The sequence below is a fragment of the Psammomys obesus genome, unplaced genomic scaffold (genome assembly GCF_907164565.1).
Source record: "Psammomys obesus unplaced genomic scaffold, mPsaObe1.curated_primary_1811, whole genome shotgun sequence".
Classification (NCBI taxonomy): Eukaryota; Metazoa; Chordata; class Mammalia; order Rodentia; family Muridae; genus Psammomys; species Psammomys obesus.
The window spans coordinates 37,366,422-37,392,150 of NW_026596040.1; the positions used below are offsets into that span (position 1 = coordinate 37,366,422).

Sequence of the window (25,729 nt, forward strand, 5' to 3'; positions counted from 1 at the left end):
CTTTCTTTCTTTCTTTCTTTCTTTCTTTCTCTCTCTCTCTCTCTTTCTTTTTTTTTGTTTTTTATTTTTTTAAATTTTTTATTAATTACACTTTATTCATTTTGTATCCCCCCATAAGCCCCTCCCTCCTCCCCTGCCGATCCCACCCTCCCACCCCTTTCTGCATGCATGCCACTCCCCAAGTCCACTGATAGGGGAGGTTCTCCTCTTCTTTCTGATCTTAGTCTATCAGTTCTCATCAAAAGTGGCTGCATTGTCCTCTACTGTGGCCTGGTAAGGCTGCTCCCCCCTCAGGGGGAAGTGATCAACGAGCAGGCCAATCAGATTATGTCAGAGGCAGTCCCTCTTCCCATAACTATGTAACCCACTTGGACACTGAACTGCCATGGGCTACACCTGTGCAGGGGTTCCAGGTCATCTCCACGAATAGTCCTTGGTTGGAGTATGAGTCTCTGGGATGTTCCCTGTGTTCAAATTTTCTTGTTCTGTTGCTTTCCTCGTGGAGTTCCCGTCCCCTCCAGCTCTTATTATTTCCCACTTCTTACATAAAATTCCATTCACTCTGCCCATCAGTTGGCCATCAGGCTCAGCATCTGCTTTGACAGTCTATACTGCAGAAGCTTTCAGAGGCCCTCTGTAGCAGGTTCTGAGGTTGTTTCCTATTTTCTTTTTCTTCTGATGTCCATCCTCTTTGCCTTCAGGATGGGGATTGAACATTTTAGTTAGGGTCCTCTCTTTTGCTTAGTTTGTTTAGATGTACAGATTTTAGTGGGTTTATTCTATATTGTATGTTTATATGAGTGAGTATATACCATGCGTGTCTTTTTGCTTCTGGGACAACTCACTCAGGATGATCCTTTCCAGGTCCCACCATTTACCTGCAAATTTCATGATTTCCTTATTTTTCATTGCTGAGTAATACTCCATTGTATAGATGTACCACAGTTTCTGCATCCATTCTTCAGTTGAGGGGCATCTGGGTTGTTTCCAGCTTCTGGCTATTACAAATAAAGCTGCTACAAACATGGTTGAGCAAATGTCCTTTTTGTGTACTTGCGCCTCTTTTGGGTATATGCCTAGGAGTGGTATGGCTGGATCTTGAGGAAGCGCTATTCCTAGTTGTCTGAGAAAGCGCCAGATTGATTTCCAGAGTGGTTGTACCAGTTTACATTCCCACCAGCAGTGGAGAAGGGTTCCCCTTTCTCCACAACCTCTCCAGCATGTGTTGTCCCTTGAGTTTTTCATCTTGGCCATTCTGATGGGTATAAGGTGAAATCTCAATGGAATCGAACAGAAGACCCAGAAATAAACCCACACACTTACGGACACCTGATTTTTGACAAAGATGCCAAAACCATACAATGGAAAAAAGATAGCATCTTCAACAAATGGTGCTGGTCCAACTGGATGTCTACATGTAGAAAAATGAAAATAGATCCATACTTATCATCCTGCACAAAACTGAAGTCCAAGTGGATCAAAGACCTCAACATAAAACCAGACACATTAAATCGGCTAGAAAAAAAAGTGGGGAATACCCTAGAACTCATTGGTACAGGAGAAAACTTCCTGAACAGAACACCAACAGCACAGGCTCTAAGAGCAACAATCAATAAATGGGACCTCATGAAACTGAAAAGCTTCTGTAAAGCAAAGGACACCGTCATCAAAACAAAGCGACTGCCTACAGATTGGGAAAGAATCATCACCAACCCTTTATCTGACAGAGGACTCATATCCAATATATATAAAGAACTAAACAAGCTGAAAAGCAATAAACCAAGTAATCCACTTAAAAAATGGGGAACAGAGCTAAAGAGAGAATTCTCTGTAGAGGAATATCGAATGGCAGAGAAGCACTTAAAGAAATGCTCAACCTCATTAGCCATTAGGGAAATGCAAATCAAAACAACCCTGAGATTTCACCTTACACCCATCGGTTTTCTTAATATATTAACTCATTTATGACTTCAGTGTCTTACCTCTTTTTTTTTTCTTCTCCTTTCCCTTTCCTCTCTTCTTTGTATTTAAAGAAGGTATTGTAGTAGAACATTTTTAAAAAGATGTTTCATTTTGTTGGGGGATGGGGAGCCATGCAGGCCAGAAGAGGGCATCGGATACCCCGGAGATGGAGCTACAAGCAGTTGTGAGCCACCATATGAGTGCTGGGTCCTGACAGCAAGAAGTGCTCTTCACCGAGTAGTCCTCTTCCCAGCCCCACTTCTTTCTTGCTTCCAGTTTTCTGAGACAGGGTCCCATCGTGCAGCACTGCTGGCCCGGAACTTGCATGACACAGGGCAACAACAGGATAACAGGGAACGGTTTTCATGAGGATCCGATATTGATGGTGTCACAGAATCGAGAGATCTCAAACTAGAGCAAGGACTCATTGCAACATTTGCAAGTAAAGATGTGTGGACAGAGCGATGTACTGTGGGACACACTGTATACAACAGCTTCCACGACGAGATGTTTTTTATGCTTTGGTTTTGTTGTTTGCTTGCTTGCTTGCTTGTGTTTTTTGGGAGGTGTTGTAAAGGCAAAGGGCATCTGGATATGAGGATAGGGAGATGAGCAGGACTGGGGTGCATGATGTGAAACTCACAAAGAATAAAAAGTTTTTAAAAAAGATTAGTTGAAACATTACATCAGTAAAATAGTCTTTTCAGATTGTAAACATACTGTCATCTAAGGATGAAGTAAAACAGAATGATTTGAATAATCCTATTTGCAATTTTTTTTTTAAGGTTATTTGGGCCTGGGGATGGGCTCAGTGGTAGAGTTGAAATTTGCCATGCCTTTGACATCAGCACCAAAAAAAATTTAATTATTATAAAATGCTCTCTCAAATAAAAATAAACAAAAACAACAAATGTATGTGTTCTATGAGCATTGACATTTCTTTCTCTATTCCCTCCTTGGTTTTGTTTTATTTTGTTGTTAGATTAGGTTAGCCTAGAACTTGGAGCAATCCTCCTGTCTCGACCTCCCAAATGCTACAACACCATGCTTGGCTTTACTGGCCTTTCTCCATTGTGCCATTTGATATACATGGGACAGAACACAAACCTGCCATTTGTTTCATGAGTCATATTAATTTACAAAGTACTGAAAAACTGCAGCCCATCATCACTTCAAAAGGACAGCTATTAGGCTGGGTATGGTAGCACATGCCTTTAATTCCAGAACTCTGTAGGCCAAGACAGGTGGATTTTGAGGCCACGTGGTCTGCATAGTGAGCCCCAGGACAGCCGGAGCCATGTAGTGAGACCTGTCTCCAAAAAAAAAAAAAAAAAAAAAAAAAAAAAAAAAAAAAAAAAAAAAAAACAAATTAAATATATGAAAGAAAGAGAAAGGAAAGAAAGAGAAAGAAAGAAAGAAAAAAGAAAGGAAGAAAGAAGGAAAAAAGAAAGGAAGAAAGAAAGAAAGAAGAAAGAAAAAGAAAAAATGCTATTGTACTTCTTTTGGTTTTAACACGGGCATTTTAAAAAGGATTTTATTTTATGCATGTGAACCACATCCATACCTATTCATGTGGATGGTTCACATTGTCTGTAACTCCAGTTTTTAGGGGATCTGACAACCTCTTCTGCTTTCAGTGGGTAGTATAATTCATATGACATACATCCAAACAAAACATATACATAAAAATAAGTAAATCCCTTAAAAAAATCATCCACAGTCTAGCCACTCTATATCCACTTGGGATTTTGTGGAGGCCATGTTTGATTATGTCACAATACCTTCTTCAGAGCCTCCCAGGGAAAGCAAGGAGAAGGCATTTTCATGCTAGACAGGAACTATACCTGTCTAACTGAAAACCTTGTGGCAGTCAACTACAAACCATCTCTAAACAGAAATTAGTAAAAATTGGCCTTGACGATGCTAAAAAGAACTTTGGAAACTGCCAACTGTGTGTCGTTGGGAAGAAAGAATGCCTTTGGACTTGCTGTATTGATATACCTCTCTTTGCCAATAGTTGTAGATGTGAAAGTGTAGCTCTTGAATGGATCCGATCCATGAGGTGAAACCCACTTGCTGTTTTTAACACTACTGTGTTCTCTTCCTTCTCTAACTTACCCTTTCCTCCTTTTTCCCCTTCCTTCTTAGTTTCCTTCCTTCCTTTTTTTTAAAAAACATTCTTACATAGCCAAACCGACCTCTAATTTGAGATCTAGCAAAAGACTGTTGTATGCAGTTCGGGAGACCCCAAAAGACCACCGACCACACCAGGAGTCAGAAATTGTCTGCAAAAGCAAAGAGCCTTTATTTCGGGCTTAAGTTTAGACTCCCAGCACGAACTGGCACAGCAGTCAGAGGCCAGGAGCCTCTAGCCTAGAAAGAAGCTGATTTTTATAGGGTTTTTAGCAAGGGGAAGGAGCTTCCAGTCTTGGCGGTTACGTGATTGGGTGAGATTTAGCAAGAGTAGGTTTGTTACATAGTGATTGGCTAAAGGCAAGTTGGAATAACTATTTTGGCAACCATAAGGAAAACATAATTGTTTTAGCAACCACAAGGACAACAGTCATTTTGATCTGTTTCCTGATTGACTGATGTCAGGGCGGGCACACTGTGTCTTCTGGAATGTCATGGTTTCCTGCAAATACAAACAGGTTTTTTTTTTTTTTTTTTCAGGTTCTGGGGGTGAGAGCTAGGTTAATTACAAGTTAGAGGCTAGTACCAAAATGGAGTTTGTTGTGCTCAGATTCTTCAAGACGACCTTGAACTCCCAATCCTACCTCCACCTCTTAAGAGCTAGGCTTGCAGGTGTGAGTCACCACACCTCACACATCACATAAATAAGATGTGCCATATTCTTATTTATCCTAAACCACAGAACAGATAGAGGTAGGGCTTCAGAACTCCTGTCTAAAGTGATACAGGGTCAGGGTTGGACTCCTGTCATTGCTCTATTGTAGGAAGCATACAGGCACAGTTCAAGCCCTGTTTTCCTAGGTAAAATGTACAGCTTTCAAGGATTAGATGGAAGCAGGTAAGAGTACAGTTTCGTTAAAGATTGGTTTTAAGCTGAGTGTGCTGGGTGCATGCTTTTAATCCCACCACATGCAAAACAGAGGCTGGTGGATCTCTATTGCTTTGAGGCCATTGAGGCCATCCTAGTTCACATAGCTAGTTCCAGGCCAGTGAGACTGTCTCAAAAAACAGCAGCAACAAAACAAAAATTGATTTAGGATGGCCATGGCCATGGTGCTGTGCACATTTAACTCTGGCACTCAAGAAACAAAGGCAGGCAGTTCTGTGAGCTCAGGGCCAGCCTAGTCTACATAGCAAATTCCAGTTAAACAGTTGTCTCTGAAATTTTTATTCTTATTTAATTTTTTTAGAATAATTCATCAGCAAAATAAACCTTTCTATATTAGCCTTGAAAGCTAAAGCTAGCCTGGGGATGTAGTTTGGAATAAAAGTGCTATCAGGCACAGCATGTACTAGGCTGGCTTCAATTCCCATGATTGAAAAAAAGGGGCTGGACTAGCCACACATGATGGTTTTTATTTATATCCTAGCACCACCAGAGAAAGGCTGAATCTTGAATCCAAGGCCAGCCTGTACTAAATAGTGAAAAAAACCAAAAACAGACACTGAGAGCAGTGTGGCACACGCCTTTATTCCCAGCACTTAGGAGGCATAGACAGGTGGATCTCTGTGAGTTTGAAGCCAGCCTGGTCTACAGAGTTTCAGAACAGCCAGGACTACACAGAGAAACCCTGCTTTGAAAAACCAAATAAACCAAAAAGCATATACATTATTTTTTCTGTCTTGTTTTGTTTGTCCACTTTTCCAAGTCCTGACTCAGAAAAGCACTACTTTCTCTCCCCTTCCCCTTCTCTGTCTTGTTTAGTTTTTTTGAGACAAGGTCTCACTATGTAGCTTTGGCTGGCTGGCCTGAAACTCACTATGTAGACTAGCCTGTCATGAACTCCCAGTGATCCACCTGCCTATGCTGCTTCTGCCATCTCTGCCTCCCCAGTGCTGGCATTCAAGACTGGTGCCTCTGTGCTCAATCTTCTGCCTTATTATATATGCTTTCCTAATACTCTGGACTTCTCTATTTCTCTAAAACTCTCCTCACTGCCATTTGTGTTTGTCCACCACGTTGCTGGCCTCCATGTCAGTTTAACTCAAACTGTGTAGCCTTTTCTTCTCTTTTTGTTCTCTGTCTTCCTCTTCTGGGATGCTTGCCTGACCTGGCATTTTTCATTAAACTGATAATAAAATTGTCCTCAAGCTTAAAAAAAAAGTCTGTTTACCAGAAGGAATGTCTGGGTGGTTATTTGGATCATTATGCCAGAAAATACAACACAATTCAAAAAGGGTTGTGACCAGAGAAGCTTCAACAGCTGTTCCTTTCACTCAAAAGTGCCCTGCCATTAGTGTGACTCATTTTAGCTGGGTAGCACTCAGCCCAAACTTGGAGGACTAAAATATTTCTCTCCTGGCTGACGATGGGCTCTTCCTCCAAATGAATCAGCCCTGGCTATAGTGTATGATCTCATAATAGAAATAGGTCTGCAAGAGACTATGGGAGGAAGAGCAACTCTGATGTGCCCCCCACCCCCAACCTAAAAGTATCTGGCTCTAATGCTTGGGATTGCCCAGTACCTAATTTTCAGTGGATGTTAGACATTGAAGTTAGTATATTCCTTGTTATTTTCAAACTTCATGTTTGAGTAAACCATATACTGCTAAAAGACCTTTTTTTCCTTCTCCTCTCCCTTCCTCCCTCCTTACATCTGTCTTGAGCTCCAGATGGAACCCATGCCCTATGTATTCTCCCCTTTTAAGTGAAAATAAAGCATCCATTTATCCGTTGAGAGAGCCTCGCTAAATAAGCCTGACCAACTCCATGACAGGCTTCATTTTCTTGCTAGACAGAACAAGCCTAAGAGTTACAGGAAAAAAAAAAAAAAAACACAGAAAAGGAGCAACCAATCAGAAACAGCCAAGACACCTGGCCTGGGGAAGATAGGATTGCTTAACTACCAGTTAAGCTGTCCAGAGTCTCAGAGCCTCCACAGGCACTGGCCAATCATAATTGAGCTCATGTAGCCTCCATAGGCACCTACCAGTCCTGATTAGAGTGATATAGCCTCCATAGACACCAGCCAATCCCAGTCAGAGTCAGGTAGCTTCTATGGGCACCAGTCAATCAGGGTCACCAATCCCAATCAAGGTCATGTATCCACAGCAGGAATTCCCCTTTCTGGCTTTAAACCTTCGAGCTCCCCTTGGGGTTGCTGCCATTTTGAAGGTGGTGATCCTAGCATTCTGGATTTCTCTGCAGAATAAATGCTCTTTGCTTTTACGTATTACTCTGGGTCTGGGTCTTCCTTCAGCCATTGCTGGAGCCTAACACCATTCATTTAGGAAAGATTTATTTCATATCTCTTTTGAACCAAAGAGACAAAGAGACTTGGGCAAAGTCTGCCTTCAAGAAACTTGTTTTGAAATTGGACTGCAGTAGCTTATACTTTAGTAAAGCTGGAAAAACAAATTAGACTGATGCCAGAGGCCACTAATTTTACCCTTTATTCATGGCAACATATTGATGAATATGATGTATTCCCATAAGTAAACTTGATTGAAAGGTGATTTGTGGTGTCTGTGAATCTCAACCACCAGAGCGAGGGCAACAATTGTCTTTTATGGGAGCATCAGACTTTCATCCATGTGGTAGGAGCTGAGTTTATTTAACTCAGTTCTGGTTAATGGAAGTCACTGATTTCTTGCTACTAAGTGCAAGGGAGATTTTGTTCTTGTTCTACAATTCAGGAAATCTTGTAATAGCTCAGGCTTGAACTTTCCAGGCATCCAAATTTCTGGTGTGCACACAGGCTGTTAGCTTAGAATTTCCCTGTTTTCTACAGCATACAATCCCCATTGACAATATTTCTTCCTGATTGACCAAAATCTTGAGTATCCATTCAAGGATACTCCACATACCATTCTCACCATCAGGACTTCCTCCCACTCTAATCTGGAAAAGTACAGAGCAGCTCATCCAATGTAGAAACATACTGGGCCTCAATCAGGGGAATAGGTCTGATCTACTTTTCTTTCCTTTCAGAAGTTCCTCATAATGCATGCTCCATCCAATATGACTTCCATTTTCCAAGGGCACATAACTGAATGGGCAAGGAGAAGTAGAAATTCTGGTATCTGAGCTTCAGCCTCAGTGTACTAATCACTTTGTATGTGTTCACCTGCTCTGACTGGTGCATAACTTGCAGGTGGAACATAAGATTCACCTTATTTGTAGTGAAAACAAGTAAGAAGTCTTATTGCTGGACAAGTGAATCAACAATAGATAAATAAGCTGGCCATGGTAGCACACACTTTTAATCTCAGCACTTGGGAAGAAGAGGAAGGTGGATCTGAGTTTGAGGCCTGCCTGGTCTACAAAGGAAGTTCCAAGAAAGTGAGAGCTACAGAGAAAAATCTGTCTCGAAAAACAAAACAAGCTGGGCTTGGTGGCTCACACCTGTAATTCCACTACCTTGGAAGGCAGGAGGCAGGTGGATCTCTGTGATGCCAAGGCCATCATGGTCTATGAAGGGAGTCTAGGATAGCCAAAGCTACACAGAGAAAGCCTCTGTCGAACAAACAAAAGATAATGAGCTAACACTGTGCAGCACTCCTGTAGATGGAAAAGTCAATAACATGGGAAACACTAGAAGACAGCTATCCTCACTCAGAGATGTGCATCCCAAAAAGGCCTCAGGAAAAGTGGAAAACAGGTAGGTTCCCATCAGATCCTCCCATACTTGATCCAGGAAACCTGACCCAAGAGGAAGAGTTGAGACCAGGGAAAACTTCTCTCTCAAAGTGAGTAGGAATGATGCCCTGAGAAACTCCTGGGCTACTGGAGCAGCAAAGCAGGAGTCAAGGTAGGAGAGGGAGCATGGAGGGACATGAACAGGAAGTTGTAGGAGTTGAGAAAAGAAAAAGGAAGCCTAGTACCTTTCATATAACCCTTCTAGTTCAGAATTCACCATGGAAACCACAGCTTTGTTTCTGAAGCTGGGCCTCAAGGAGTATGGCTAGTTTATAGGGACATTAAGCCCCACGTGCCTCCTAATTCAGGAGTGAATGTGACAACCACTCCACTTGGATAGATTACTGCTTTAAAAAGATTTTTTTAATGTTGTCATTTTTATTTTATACATATGAATATTTTGCCTGCATGTACTTTTCAAATACACTGGTAGAAACATCAGGTAGGCAAGTAACAGCCAAGCAGAGAAACCCCTGCAGTGGGCCTCAGATACCACTGGTGATGCTATTACCTGAGCTAACACAGTCCAAAGGTATCACCGGATAGTCACAGGATGTTAGGCTCTAGACCTTCAATATCCCAACCTTTCCACAAGCATTGATGTTCAAGACTAACAAGCATTGATGTTCAAGACTAATCAGTGCTGGGGACTGAACTCAGATGGTCAGGTTTAGTGGCAAGCACCTTAGCCTGCAGACCATCTAGATGGCCCTATCATTGTTTCAAAACTATTCTTTGTCTTATGTGTTATTTTGTTTTTATCATTTCACTCTTTGGCTGTACATTTTCTCCTAAAAGCAGATTTATCCTATTATGTTACTGAAGCTATGCCATAATTCTGTCTTGGAAAAGGTTCTAGAATCTAAGTTTTAAAACTCATAATCTACATTTTTAAAATTTGTCTGCTTAAAACAGGGCCTTACTCAGCAGGTGAGGCTAGTTTGGTATTTACCTTCTGTCTTATTCACTTTTCTACTGCTGTGATAAAACACCACAACTAAAGTAACAGATGGATAGGTTTAACTCATGGTTCTAGAGGGATAAGAATCCATTACCATCACAGTAACAGCTTGTGATAAGAACTGAGGGCTCACACCTCTGTTGTTTTAAAACCAAAATCCCAATCATTCCATTTTAACAATGAAGACATGGGAGCCAGACACTCCAGTGAAATCTTGCTAGCTCCATGCTGTCTTAAATATCCTTAACTCAATGTCCCTCCTTTCCGTTTTTGACCTGTCATCTGGTGGCTTGCTCTAACTCTTGACCTATGGTTGACTTTATTTTGCTCTTGGATTAAAGGTGTGTAGTAGGGCTGAGCCACATCATAACTAGAAACAGGTTTTTCTACTATACAATCTCTGTGTTCACAATGTGAACAAATATCCTGCAACATACTTTAAAACACAGTCAGGAAGCAGAAAGCAAACTAGGAATGCTACATGTTTTTTGAAAGCTAAAAGCCCCCCTGCTGCCCAAACCCCACACTCCTGGGACATACTTCCTATAGTCAATCACTTGCCAATCTGAGGACTCCTAGACAGCTTCTGCTCCATCAGTCTGTCCTCATGGCCACATGCTCATCGTTATCATCCATTTTGCCCCACTGAGTCTCCTTGCTCTCCAGCTTCCTCTCCTCTTTCCTGTCCTAATGATATCTCAACCCCAAGCTTAGAAACCTAAACTGACTACTCCTGCCCAGTCACAGGCTTCAGCATCTTTATTCACCAGTCAGAGATAATGGGAGAAGATTTTTTTCTTATTATTATTATGTATACAATGTTCTGCCTGAATGTATGTATACCTGCATGCCAGTAGAGGGCACCAGATCTAATTACAGATGGTTAGGAGCCACCATGTTGTTGCTTGGAAATGAACTCAGAACCTCTGGAAGAGGTCCCAGTGCTCTTAACCTCTGAGACACCTCTCCAACCCAGGGAACATTCTTTATATCATATGGGTATAGGAGATGGTGCAACATTCATAACAATGCCCATAGCAGGACAGTAACCAGATCTCAGGGCACTGAAATCAGCATTTGAAAACACAGTGACCAAAACCCTCCTCCAAGAAGGCCACACCTCCTAAATCTACTCAAACAGTACCATCAACTGGAAAACTGACTGATTCAACCTGGGTTCTCTCAGATTCTGACTGAATTGCTCTGCTTGTCTTCAAACTAACTCTAGCATTCTGTTCTAATATTCTGGCTCCTTTTGATGCTCTGGTTTGTTCTGTCTTTACCTGCCTAGCTTGTTCTCTTTTCAGCCTGTCTCTGTAAAACTCTCCCAGTAAAACTGCCTCTGAATTCCACAAACTAAACTGATACAAACTCAACTCCCCTGCACTGCCTCTCAACTCACTGACTCAACTGAATTGATTGGAACTCAGAGATCTGCATGTCTCTGTCTCCTGAGGGGCATGTACCAGTATGCTTGGACCTAAGCTTTTCTTTACCTGAAACTTCCTTTATACCAGGCTGGCCTCGAACTCAGAGATCTGCTTGCTTCTGACTCCTGGGGTTAAAGGCATTCCAGCTTGATCCCACAGACCTAGGTCTTTGGATGTGATTTTTTGCTAGAGCAGCCATGTACTGAATTAACATCCCTCTACAGACATGGAGATACACAATTTGGATTTTGCCCTGCTGGGTTTTGGTTTTGCTTCGATCCAGTAATTCCTCACTATGTTACTTTTCCTCTTTTTTGAAATTGTAATGTATATCCTGTGCAACCGTATAATGGAAGTTGTAGCAACATGGTTTGGTGCTTTGCATTTGTTAATTATTCTGCCCCCTGAAATCTGCCTGCTATTTTTTATGAGCAGACACTCAGACATCCCAAATTATCTCTGATTGACTGAATAAATGCCCCCACACCTGGACAGGGCAGAAGTGAGGGGCAGAGCTAAGGTTCATGGGCTTGAGAGAGAAGAATCATGGGAGAGGAATGAGAGAAGAAAAACGCAGAATGGCATGAGTTAGCTTGGAGAGAGCCATGTGGCCAGGAGGAATTTAGTCTGGACTAACATGGAACCAGCCAAGATGGAAAGCATGTATAAGTATTTATGGGGATAATGAATGGGAAATAGCCCAGATAATAATGATTAAAGCAAATGGCATGGGATGTGAGGCTGCCCAGACCCATATGAAATAAGGCTTATTCTAAAATCTATCAGGTTTCTGTGTCTTCTATTGATTTTGATAGAGGATTTTAATTTTAGGCTTTTAATAATAAATATTATTCACCATATTTTTATTTTCTACAGTATAAAGTATGTTATCTGATTTTTATTTCGATTTTACAGGGTTACCTTGAATCTCAGAAGATAATTTGAACTTTTAAATAGTGTTGAGGCTGTTACAGACTATGGCGTCTTTTGAAGTTCAACTGAATGCATAGGCTACAAGCCTATGAAGGCCAGTGAGGAGAATGTGATGGTTTGAGCAACATTCATTGGCTCATATATCTGAATGCTTAGTTACTAGGAGTGTCACTATGTGAAAGGATTAGAATGCAATTGTTTAAATTATCTAATATTTACACCAATAAACACATGGGAGGGGTAAACTGAGGTAGAAACCTGCTAGTTCAGCGAGGTAACTATTTTCTTAAGATTGTGTGTGTGTGTATATATATATATATATATATATATACATATACAATATATCTATTTACAAGACTGACTCTACAATGAAAACTAGCTCTTTAGAAATCTCTTTATCTGTGTCATCTAGCTAGCTAGTGTACCTTTCTCTTGAGCTCCTTCGAACCCACAAGCGCTCATTAGCTCTTTCCTAGAATTGTTTTACCTGTGTCCTGCCAGCTGCTTCCCTGTTGTTCCTGTAAACACAAAGATAGCATCTCTACCTTTTACCCAGAGCTCTTCCATAAAGGCTATTCCACGACAAGAGTGAGAAAGCGCTCTATCAAAGGCAGAACTGCTTGTAAAAGAAGTCTCTAGTGTCTCTCCTACAACCTCCCTGGCTGCACCAAGTCAGGTTCATGGTAGGGGATCCAAGGCAGGTCAGTAAGGGCTGAACCATTTCACCTTTCCCGTGGAGTACTCAGTTTAGGCTTTCAGTTGGTTCTTGGTTGGGAGTTTTAAGGAGAGGCATTCTAGGGCTTAGTTTTTTGTTTTGTATTTATTGTTTTTTATTGTACTTATGTGTATTTGTGTTGGGGACGGAGGCCAGGGACTAACATAGTCTAGCCAAGAATTTACCACTGAGCTATGGCCTAACCTTAACAATACATTTTGCCTTAGTATGGGCGAAGGAATTCTTGGCCAATGGATCTAACACTCTATGTTCTCAGAATGAATACGACTGGAAAGAAGGCTTAGATAGGAGCAATATTAAACAGGGGTTCCATCAGCCTTGTCAATGAAATCTGAACTGTTTGTGTTCCAGCTAGTTTGATTTTGCATTGTCTATTATCGTGTTTTTGTTTTTTCAGCCTCAAACTGTACTCCAGGCTGGCATCCACCTTGCTACCTAAAAATTCCTGATCTGATCCCGTTTCAACCGCCCCCACCCCCACCTGCTGGTATCTTGCTTCCACCCCCTCATTCTTTCATCATGTTATCTCATGTCTCTTATTTCCCCCAACCCCACTATAAGAATTTTCTGACCTTTCAATTTCATCGGAGTTCTCCAGGGCCCACTTATTTCACTTTTCTCCTAATCTTACCTCACAATTCTTTCAACTCTGTTGCCCAGGCCATTGACATTCCCTCAAGGGCCGGAAAAAAAAAATCAGCTAAGATTAAGACATAAATTAAAAGGGCTGAAGAGATGGCTCAGTGATTAATAAGAGCATTTGGCTGCTCTTTCCAGAGGGCCCTGGTTCAATTCCCAGCACTCACATGGCAGCTCACAACTGTCTGGCCTGTAACTCAGGTTCTAGTGGATTTGACTCTCTCACCCAGATATATCTGTATGCAAACACCAAATGTACATAAAAATAATAAAAGAAAAAGAGAAAAAAAAAAACATAGCGATACCCTGTCTCAACAACAACAACAACAACAAAATCGCAAAAAATTCTTCTCTGTGAGCACCGTAAGCTTGGAACAACGGTTTACACATCACCCACACTTGCATTATCCCACCACAGCTACTCTGGGGATGGCACCGAGGCTGCTTCCTGTTCTCAGCCACGGAGAGAATCCTCCCGAACCAGTCCTGTCAACTCTTTTTCTCCCGGCCACGTCCTCAGCCGAGTCCGGAGACCACGCCGCAGTTCCGTGCGACCCTGCGCTCCGGTGAGGCGAACGGCGCGCGAGGCTCGGCCGAGGACAGGCCACCACCGGAAGCGCGTGGGGGGCGCTCGGGCGGAAGGCCGCGCACGGTGGGCTGGGGGCGCCGCGGAGGGCGGGGCCTGCGCGCGCCGGGGGGCGGGGCTCCCGCGCAGGTCACGTGAGGCCCGGTGGTGGTGGTGGTGGTGCTGGTGGCGGCGCGGCGGCGCGGCGGCGGAGGAGGCGGCGGCGGCGGCGGCCGCGGCGTCTAGAGCGGCGCCCAGTGCAGGATGTTGCAGGAGACGGCGGCGGTGTCGTTGGCGGCAGCGGGCGGAGGAGCGGTGACGGCTGAGGCGCCCGCGGGCGGGATAAAATGGCGGATTTCGTTGAGTTGAGGGTGAGCGTCGCGGGAGGGGGGGCGGGAGCGGAGGCCGCAGGGCGGGGGGGGAGGGGAGGCGGGAGCAGCGAGCAGCGCGGCGCCGCCGCCGGGGCGTGCGGCCGGTTGGCGGAGCCGCATCCCCGGGCGCCGATCTGGGAGGGACAGGGCGGGCGCAGGCGGCCGGGTGACCGGCGTGGCGGGCCGCGCACCTGGCGGGCCAGCCCGGGCGGCCCGGTGGGCGGACTTGGCTGGGCACGGGCAGCGGCGTCCGCCTCGGTGCCGGCGACCCCGAAGTCTGCGTTCCTGCGGTTCGCCGGGTGAAGACGGCCCTCGGAAACGTGGAGTTGCGTTTGGGAATTTTCCCGGCCCCGCTGTGGGCTAGGCAGGTCTGTCAGGAGATGAGGCCCCTTCCTCCCACCAGTGCTTGCTCACTCGGCGCGAGGACCAGCGCGGTCTTTGGGGAACTCCGCCTGCCCTAGCGGGCCTTATAACCATCGTAAGAAATCCTCAGCGTCTGAGTTGTCATGTATTGTGGTTTGCGCTCTTGAGGAAAAACTGTTTCCTAGCATGAGAACAGGTCATAACTTTATTGTTGCTAGCTTTGTAGTCGGAGTTTAAAATAGAGGCGGTTGGAGGTTACACGGAAAAAGATTTGTTTTCTCCACCAGACTGACGATCTTTACAGGAGCCTTATCCCAAACTAAACCAGGTGTGATAAGTGAGCTGGATTAAGAGCCGAAATACTGTATGTGGGATGTTTACAGATAGAAACCCTGATTTTTTTTTTCTTTAATTGTGTTTTAGAGACATACGTATAGATTTGAAGTTAAATGAACTGCAGCCAGTAGGGATAATGTAGCCAAAAGTGATGTTTGAGTTCCTTTAACCTGGTGAACCATTCTGCTTTGTAAGACTAGTATTGTTTGTGGGAAACGGTTGTTGGCTGGCTGGACACCAACAACAGAGTGAATGTGAGAGATTGCTCAGGGCCTACCATTTTTCCTCCTGTTTCAGACAAGAATGATTTTCCCAATAAATACATCGATACGCGTTGTTTCCCATATTAGTTGATACAGAGAACCATGATTGTAAAGGATACTTGAACCATAAGGCGCTCCTGAAACAAGCAAGCCTGAGCCTCGCTACAGTAAACTGAACACTGCAGTTATTTTTACCTGCAGTATTACCTTAACTTCTGAACAGTGGCATGTATTTTTCCTCTCCCAGGGAAGGTAGGAGTTTGCTGTTGTTATTATTTTAGTTTGTTTGGTGGAAACCTCTCTGGGGCTTGTATCACACTTTCAGAACTATTACTGGTTAAAGTGAAGAATGAATCATACAGAGTAGAAAAGGAAATCAGTACTCAGATCGAAGTGGAACCAGCACCTTGAAAGCAGTGGAAAACAAATTGTCGCTTTTTCCTTTGTTTTTGTTTTGTTTTGTGGATAAGCTTCATCTTCTCATCCCCTAAATCAGCTTGCTTTTGCATCTCCTTGTGCTTGGTCAAAGATAATGTCCTTGGCTTCCCCCATTCATAGTGACCAGCAGAGACCAGACCTCAGTTTCCAGAGGAAAGGAAGGAAGGTTGCAGGCTGATTGGATGCTGGAAGAGTTACCCACAATGTTTTCCCATAGCTTTTTAGGGCAGACTCATGCTAGCTTATGTTTATCCCACTTCTCCAGTGCAAAAAGTGATGATGATGGTGGTGGCATACTCATTCTAATGCCAAATTCTGGTTCAGATATTTCGTATGTACATCGTTATTCTTGCAAGTCTGTGAAGAAAATGAAATGTGGATCAAATTTTCACCTAGATCACAGTTTGTAAGTGGACATGCTGAAGTTTTAAACATCTTACCTGACTTGAGAGTCTTCTTGAGTTTTTCAGAGTCCATGTTAGAGTTCATTGTTCTTTGGGCTAGGTGGAACTCCTAATCTGAAATTTATGGAAAAAATTTAAATGATAAATACCACACCTTTGTATCATAAAATGGAAGAAAAACAGGAGAGTGGACAAAAAGTAAATACCCCCCCCAAACAAAACCAAAGCAAAAACAAAAAAACAAAAACAAACAAACAAAACCCCAAACAATAATCAGAAAGAGAAGGGGACTCCTGCAGTGATGTTTTCTGGTCCAGATTACATTCTGATGATGACAGTTAAATTATAGGACCAGGGAAGATTACAGGCATTGGGTTTTTAGTTATACCTGGCAGTAGAAAAAAATGGTAAACTGGTTTGGATACCATAGTTTAAACTGCTGAAGATAGTATAGCGTCAGCAGTCAGCATGTGGTTGGTGCTGTGTCTGTACTGGAAGGATCTTTTGGGGAAAGACCATCCCCTCCCCAGTGTGATTTAGTTCTTCCTGTCCTTTTACTTTAGACAAAGGGTTGAGGAGGGGAGGTGTCATCTGTAAGGCAGCTGTAGAACCTTGAGGGGTTGCCTGACAAGATGTTTTTCAAGACTACTGTGTGGCTCTAGACTATGGGAGCTCTGTTTTGCCTTTCACGCCTACGTGACTAGTAGATTACCAGTCTAGCTTTGATGCATCCTTCTGAGAGAATATGATGAGTTTAGAGCATTTGTCAGTGTCTACTGGCCTAGAACCGGGGAATTGCAATTATGGTACAGACTTGATTTAGGAATGCATTCTAATTGGTAGGGACAGGAGGAAATTCTTTGAGAAGGAAGAAGGTGACCTGTGTAGTCTAAAAAGATGATTATAATAGTGTGGTGTATGTATAAGAAGCCTTCATGTGCCAGGGGAATTATACTTGGTTTCCTAGATGCTCACTTATCTTTCTTTGTTATAATTGAAGGGATGACTAACTATTTTTTGAACCAACTAGCTAGATGTGAATTAACTTGGCACAAGATTGTTTTAGTTCTTTCTATTGCTGTGAAGAGCCACCATAACCAAGACAACCTTTTTTTTTTTTTTTTTTGTAACCAGAAAGAGGGTTTCCGTGTAGCCTTGGCTGTCCTGGACTTGGCTTTGTAGACCAGGCTGGCATCAAAACAAGAGATCCAAGTGCTTCTGCCACCTAGAGTGCTAGGATTACAGGCATGTACCACTCACTACACCTGGTTTGACCAAGGCAACTCCTAAGAAAACATTTAATTGGGGGCTTGCTTACAGTTTGAAAGGGGTTAGCCCATTATCATTACTGTGGGAAGCACACTGGTGAAGGCTAGAGCAGTAGCTAAGACGGTAGATCTTAACCTTTGTAATTAGAGCTGTGATCCTTTAATACAGTTTCTCATGTTGTGGTAACCCCCCCCCTCACCCCATAAAATTCTTTTCATTACTACTTAAAACAAATTTTGCTATGCTGTGAATCTTAATGTAAATATGTGTTCTGATGGTCTTAGGCAACCTCTGTGAAAGGAAGCCCACCACCTCCAGCCACACACTTCCTCCAACAAGGTGCACCTCCTAAACCTTCTGATCATTCTCAAACAGTTCAGCTGGGGACCAAGCATGCAAACATGAGATTCTGGGGGGCATTCTCACTCAAACCACCACAAAGATCAATGGTACATCTGTCAATGCCACTTTGGATTTTTGCCCTTAATCTCTCAAAAGAGTCAAGTACTGGGTGAAGTCATGTAGGTAGAACAGTTGGGTTTCTGGAGCCAATTCAGTCTTTTTAACCATTCACTAGCTTTTTCTGCCCTTGCCTTTTCTTGCTTGCTATACGGTTCCAATATAGGGTTTCTGGTGGCATTCATTCTTCAAAAAGTTTTGCAGTACTTCAGCTAGTTAATCCATTCTGTTCTCTATATAGCAGTTGAAAGTGAATCTGTTTGTAGTGACATTCTATTTATTTTTCTTAAAAGGACATCCTTTATCCATTACCTTTCATGGACTGAAAACTTGCTTTCTGTGTATGATATAGAAAGAGTAAATATGTATATGAGACTTTGGATGTTTATCTTGGTGATTATAACAATAGCTGTAGGTAAACTAGAACATTTATAAAATTTGGAAAGTTTGTTGCATCATAATTTGAAATCAGTTAGCTTGCCTAGTTTCTACATAGCTCATTGCTATGTAGAATTTGCCTAGCAGACTTCATGCCCTGGGTTTGATGGAAGCATGGAAGGTGGATGTTGAAAGTAGAGGTAGGTCTTTTGATACTAAGATGCTTATGTAATTCTATAGCAGGTAATTTTCTGTCTAGAAGATCCAAGTGTTTGATCCTTTTACACCTACCAGGAATCTTCATTTTTACAACATAGAGATCTCCCTGCCTCTGCCTTCCAAGTGTTGGAATTAAAGGTCTGTGCCACCACCGCCTAGCTAGGTATGGTGCTCTTTAGACTTCACAGTCATAGCAGTATCACCACTGTCTTAATTCAAGAATATTTTTCTTTTTCCAAAAGAAGTCCTATTTCCAGTAGTCACCATAGTAGTCATTCCTTATAATTTATCTTCTTCCCATGCCTTAGCATATACCAGCTGACTTTCTGTCTATGGATTTGCCTATCATGAACATTTCTTATAAATGGAATCACACAACACTGGCCTTTTGTGTCTAATGTATTTTCATTTAGCATAATATTCTCCAGCTTCATCTGTGTTGTAGCCTGTACCAGTAATTTGTTCATTTTTAACAGAACAGTATTTTGTTGTGTGATTATATTGTCTGGCATTGAGTTATTTTTACTTACTGGCTAGTACAAGTATTCATCTGCATGGGCACCAAGTTTTATATGGAATAGGTTTTCAGTTCTCTTGAGTGAACATTTAGGAATGGAATTGATGCATAATGTTCAATGTTTAACTTTTGTTTGTTTAATGCAGGTTTCATGTAGTAGCACAAGTTGGTCTCAAACTCTCTGTGAGGACAAGGCTGGACTTAAGCTCCTGGTCCTCGTGCTTCTACCTCCTGAGTATTGGGATTACGGGCATGGTCCACTACTTTTGGCTTATTTTCTTTCCTTCCCCTTCAGATATGGAATTAATACTCCAGTATTACCCACCATCACATTCTGACAAATATGTTGACAGGCAGTTTCTGTTTTGTGGAATTATAGGGTGTTTTGGGTTTTTCTCTTCTTTTTGTTAATGTTTTTCTTTTTATTTATGTATATGGGTGTTTCACCCCCATGGAAATCTGCATGGAGGCTACAAGATGTGTTGAAGCTTCTGGAACTGGAGTTACAGGCAGTTGTGAGCCACCATATGGGTTCTGGGAATTGAACCTATGTTTTCTGGAAAAGCAGGCAGTGTTTTTAACCATTGAACCATCTCTTCAGACCCCTTTTCTTTTTTTTTTTCTTTGTTTTTTTGAGGCACAATTTCATGTAGCTCAAACTGGTCTTGAGCACTGTGTAGCTGAAGATTGTTCTGAGCTCCTGATCTTACAGGTATGCGCTACCACATTTGGCTTTATAGAGTATGTTTACATAAATTTAGGTGGGATAGCCTACTATGTACTTAGGCTGTATGGTGAGTATTTACAAATGCAATATGCAGTGGCCTGTTTTTCCAAAGACCATGAACAAAATAATAATTTGATTAAATCAAGCATAAAAGAAAATGGAATAATAATAATAAAAAATAACTGTGGCAAAGAAGCGGTTAATGGGGCTACTGAAGGCATAACAGGATGTGTTCTTTGCAGCAAACTTTTATTTATTTGTTTATTTAATTTATGTGGGGCTGGAGAGATGGCTCAGCGGTTAAGAACACTGTCTGCTCTTCCAGAAGTCCTGAGTTCAATTCTCAGCCACCACATGATGGCTTACAACCATCTATACTGGGATCTGATGCCCTCTTCTGGCATGCAGGTGTACATGCATATAGAGCACTAATCTACATTAAATAAATACATAAATCTTTAAAAATGTATGTATTTTATGTGTATTGGTGCTTTGTCTGCTTACCATTTGGGTGTCTGGTTCTTAAGGTCAGAAGAGTTAAATCCCCTAGAACTAGAGTTACAGATGGTTGTGAGCCATTATATGGGTGCTAGGAATCAAACTGGGGTTTCTGGAAGAGCAAACAGTGTTCCCAACTGCTGAGTCATCTCTCTAGTGCTGTACTGATATTTGTTTGCTTGTTTGAACAATGCAGCATGACCCTGTTCATATAGCATTTATGCTGTATTAGGCATTATGACTAATCTAAGGATAATTTTTTCAGAAGTTGTAGGTGACGTGAAAGTTTTGTTTATAATACTCATACATATCCTTTATGTATAGACTTATTGATTCTACTGTGAGGTCTCAAACACTCAGTTACTTTGATAGAGAAAGTCATAGAGGTTTAAGCCATCCTGTTACTAGATATGTTGCATTTGAAACAAACACTTGAGAATTGGGGAGGGAGCTGGGTGGTGGTGGCACACACATTTAGTCCCAGCACATGGGAGGCTGAGGCAGGCCTGATCTACAGAGGGAATTCTAGGACAGCCAGGGCTACACAGACCTGTCTCTAAAGCAAGCAAACAAAGAAACAAAAAACCAAAATAGAATTGGAGAGGAAAAATCAGTTTCTCCAGTGGAGTGTTGTCGAGTATACCAACCACGCGCCAGCAGTAGTTGACCAACATGAAATGGAATTTTTTTAAATAGAAAAAAAACATCAAGTTGGGAGGTTAGGGGGTTGGGGAAGAACATTGAAGGATTTATTTATAAGGGAAGAAAATGATCAGAGGGTATTTATGAACAAAAGAAAAATCTTGACTGGAGAAATGGCTCAGTATTTAAGAGTGCGCTGCAGCCGGGTGCGATGGTGCACACCTGTAATCCCAGAACTCTAGGAGGCAGAGGCAGTTGAATCGCTGTTTTTTTGAGGCCAGCCTGGTCTACAGAGTTAGTCCAGGACAGCCAAGGCTATATAGAGAAACTCTGTCTCCGGGAAAAAAAAGGTTCACTGCCTTTGAGGGGGCCCAGATTTGGGGTCTTAGAACTCCTGGGAGGCAGATCACTTGTAACTTCAGCTGCAGGACTTTGTGGGCATCTGCAATCACATTTGTATGCCTCCCTCATAAATAAATACACATAATTAAAAATAATTTAAAAATCTTATTAAAGAACTTAAAAAAAATCTATGCTAATGCCAGGTTTGGTGAAGCATGCCTTTAATCTCAGCACTTGAGAGGCAGAGGCAGGTGGATCTCTGAATTCGAGGCCCGCCTGGTCTACAAAGTAAGTCCAGGATAGCTAGGGCTACACAAAGAAACCCTGTGTTGACCCTCCCCTCTCCTCCCAAAAATCTATGCTATGTTTATACTGAATGCATGTAATAAACCTAACTCACTGAGTATTATAACTTAGCAACTCTGTCCTCACTGTTCTCCTTCATAGTTGAGTGGGTGACTGGAAGCTGCAGCTCCATGCCTGACCCCTCCTCCCACTTATTTTTTTTTTTAGAGCCAAGGCCTTGCTGTATAGACGAAGAGGCCTCAAACTCACTTATCCTCCTGCCTCCTCAGTGTTGGCATTAAGTCTGTGCCCATACCTGGCTGCCTGACTTCTCAACTTCATTCTCCAGTCTCCATTAGTGAGCATCTGGGGAAAAGAAGGAATCAAAAGATGTAACTTTGAACACTCTTACAAAATTTTGATCTCTGGCCTTGCTGCTCTTGTGGTAGGTAGGTACTTCATGCCTTTTAAGAAAAAATAATCTGATTCCATTGCAACAAGTATAGACGCTATCTATTTGAAGCTATGGATGTCCAGTTGCTTTAGCACAATTTATTACATGTTTACACCTTTGTCAAATATTATTGGTCACATTTGTGCAGGTCTGTTTCTATTTCTGGGTTTTTCTGTACTGTTCCATTGAACCACTTGCCTGTCTTTCACCTAACAGCACCATCTTGAATCTTGATTACTGAAGCTATGTTTTGAAGCTGGCATAGATTGAGTTCCTCTCCATTTGTTTGTGGTTTGGTGCAGAGAATTGATTGCACATGCTATGCAACCACTGAGCTATCCCCAGCCTTCTGTTATTTAAATAATAAAAAAGGCCAGTGTTTCTATTTCTTTTGTTTTTCTATATACAGTTTAGAATAATATCAATGTTTGTCTACATAATGTCCTGCAGAGTTTGGATAGTTAAGTGTGTTAAACATCTATATTGTAGTGTATGGAAAGGTAGGGGAGAAAAATCCATGAAGAATGTAATTGTTTAGATCTTGGAATTCTTTATCCAGTTTTTGTAGCCTTTTTAAAAAATAATTATTTTTATGTGCATGTATCTGTGTGAGGGTGTCAGATCCTCAGGAACAGCAGTTACAGTTGATAGCTTCCATGTGGGTGCTAGGAATTGAACCCAGGTTCTACCTCTCCAGCCCCAGTTTTTGTGGCTTTTAACATATAAGTTCAGTATGCCTGTTATATTTTTACATATAATTTTAGTTTTTTTAATACAAATTTATTCATACATGAGCACTTTATTTGCATATATGCTTTCATGACAGGAGAGAGCGTCAGATCCCATTATAGGTGATTGTCAGCCAAATGTGGGTGCTGGGGATTGAACTCGGGACCTCTGGAAGAGCAGCCAGTGCTCTGAACCACCGAGCCATCTCTCCAGCCCCATAATTTTAGTTTTTTAAGAGTGATGAGGGTGTGGGATGGTATTGTTTTTTTTTTTTTTTTGTTCCTAATCGTCCATTGTTTATAGATAAGTGATTTTAGCTTTTCATTATAACCTATTCATTTAACCTTTAATTTTCTTGTATTATTCTACCAGTAGAACTTTTAACACATATTGAGTAAGTAATGAATATAGTCACTTGTCTTAGTTACTGTTCTTTAGCTGTGAGAAAACATGACCAGGGTGGTTTACAAAAGGAAGCATTTTAGTTCAGGGTCTTTGAAGTACGGTTTTAGTAGGGGCCTTTTCTAATACTTGCCCTAACTCCCAAATAATTGACACAGAGACCTATTAGACTTATTCAGCAAACTTTAAGCATTGTAATTGGGCAGATATTCCACTATTCCAACCCAATTATGTTTGGCTATTACCCAGCCAGGTGCCCTTTTATCTGCCATCTGGTCTCTCCCAGGCCTTCTGTTGTAACTCTGTCCTCATGGCAAACTCTTCCTTCTACTTCGTTCTACCTCTTCTCTTGATCCCTACCTGAAACCCCCTGACTGGAATGGAAGTCCAGCCTCCTGTCCTCTCTGCCCAGCTGTAGGCAGATCAGCTTCTTTATTAACTGAACAGAGATGGTGGAGAACAGTTTTTTTTTTATTTATTTATGTGTGTGTGTATATGTATCCCTCCCTCCCTCCCTCCCTCCCTCCCTCCCTCCCTCCCTCCCCTCCCTCCCTCCCTCCCTTCCTTCCTTCCTACCTCCCTCCCTAGTGTTCTGACTACATGTGCGCCTACATGCCAGAAGAGGGCAGGGTGTTTTTTTCTCACTTTATATTGTAACTTTATGTTGTATATTTACATACATTTTTGCCTTTTCATATTCTCTCAACATCTCTTGAAATTTTGATGTGTTATTCTAAAATTACTTCTGCTTTCTCACTTATAGAACATTTCAAACTGCTCACCACCCTGCTTGTTTATATGCTTATTATTACTTTCTCAGCTGTCTTTTCTTAACCTCACATTTGATTTTCTTCTTTACAGTACTTACTTATATATAAATAAATATTATCATCCTCAGGTTTGTTATTTTCTTTGCTTATTACGCTACCAGTGGAATTTATTAGCAACCTAATCATCCAGCTATTGTAATACTCATTCTTCTACCCTGTTTTAGTTCAACAGTGGTGATAACCTTTCTGATGTGCTAAAAAATTTTTTTCCTGCTGTGCTTTACCTCTGGAATGTGTTTTCTTATATAGCCATATAGTATGTTTTTTTTTTCCTCCTTATTTACACTTACCTTTTCAGTAAATCATCCCCCCTTTAAAACTACAAACCTTCTTTCTTTGTTGTTTCCTTTTCCTGTCTTTGTTTTATTCATCAGTACTTATAAATATTTTGTTTAATTCTTTATCCCAGTTTGGATCTAGTAAATTTTCCAGTTACTCATGAGTCATTCGTTTGAAACTTAGAACTTTGTCCTCTTTGTAACTTAATATGGGAAGAATTAACTTACTTTTAATACTGAATTTTACTTTTAATCTGATAATGTGTTTTTTAGTCTAACTTATTTAGTGTTTCCTTTACATTTTGTGTGTGTTTTTTTGTTGTGTTGGGGGTTATTGTATTACTTTGTAGCACTGGATTGCCTGAATTCTATATGTAGACTAGGTTGGTCTTGAACTCAGAGAATCACTTGTCTGTGCCTTCCTGACTGCTAGGATTAAAGGTATGGGCTACCACTCCCCACTGTCAGTTGTGTTTTAGTGTTTGGAAAAGTTTTGAAATTTAATCTTTTGTATTTTGAGTTTGTGTTATTTAGGTTCCCCCCTAAATATTATTTTTTTCTTAGCCATTTGAAAATGTTTCCATTAGCTTAGTTTACCTATTGCTAAGATTACAGGTGTGCTACCATGCCCAGTTTATGTAGTGCTGGGGCCTTGGGCATCATGCATGCTAAGCAAACATTCTGCCAATGGAACTACATCTCCAGCTCCTACTTCAAAGACTTTTTATTGCTTGGTTGTTATCTAGAATCTTTTGAATAATGTTTAATAACAAAACAGTATACATTTTATGGGCCTTAGGTTTATGATCTAGTGTTTCATCTTTAATAGTACACTTGCTATTGATTTCTGTTGTCATTTATCATGTTGACAAGGTTTTTATACCCAATTAAGTGGTTTTAAGTTGAATTAGTAAAATTTTATCAGATGCTTTTCTCTCATTTATCTAAGTCATGTGGTTTTCCCTCTTAAACCAGTAAATCTTTTTTAAAAAATGGTTTGCTTTTTAATAAACTTGAATAAGAGTTTGGTTACTCGTGTCCTCTAAAGGAAATTAGTGAGTTTCCTAAGTGTCATAATGAGCAAATTTCATAATATATTTAATGTTTGAATTCATGTCTCAGATTAGACTGAGAGTAGAGTTTCTAGGTTGAGACTAGAATGTTTTCTGTGTCCTTCATAAGACCTCAGTAGTTTTGTATAATTTCTTTGTTTTTTTTGTTTTTGTTTTTTTAGTATGGTAAAATATTGCAAAATAATGTTAAGTTCATCTTGTATAATTTTCTTTCTTTCATCTTTCATTCGTTCCTTTGTTCATTGTTTTATTTGTGACAGGATTTCTCTGTGTATCCTTGGTTGTCCTGTTCTCACCTTGTAGACCAGGCTAGCCTTGAACTCAGATTTGCCTGCCTCTACCTCCCTGAGTGCTGGGATTACAGCTGTATGCCATCTCGCCTGGCTTATTATTA

General features: G+C 41.4%; 1 protein-coding gene across 6 annotated transcripts in view; it reads left to right on the plus strand.

Moving 5' to 3' along the window:
* Positions 1–14,246: 14,246 nt before the first annotated feature.
* Pias2 (protein inhibitor of activated STAT 2) overlaps positions 14,247–25,729 on the plus strand; it is a 69,457-nt gene continuing 57,974 nt past the window's right edge. For 3 of the 6 annotated variants that reach the window (XR_008721841.1, XM_055622496.1, XM_055622502.1), the window contains exon 1: positions 14,247–14,429. Coding sequence is in view for 3 of the 6 variants with exons in the window: in XM_055622496.1 (XP_055478471.1) it covers positions 14,406–14,429 (24 nt within the window). In the remaining 3 variants the exon portion in view is untranslated. Of the gene's footprint in view, positions 14,430–18,422; positions 19,788–21,797; positions 22,019–25,729 lie in introns of those variants that run through there. The other 3 variants (XM_055622499.1, XM_055622500.1, XM_055622497.1) reach the window with 3 other exon arrangements.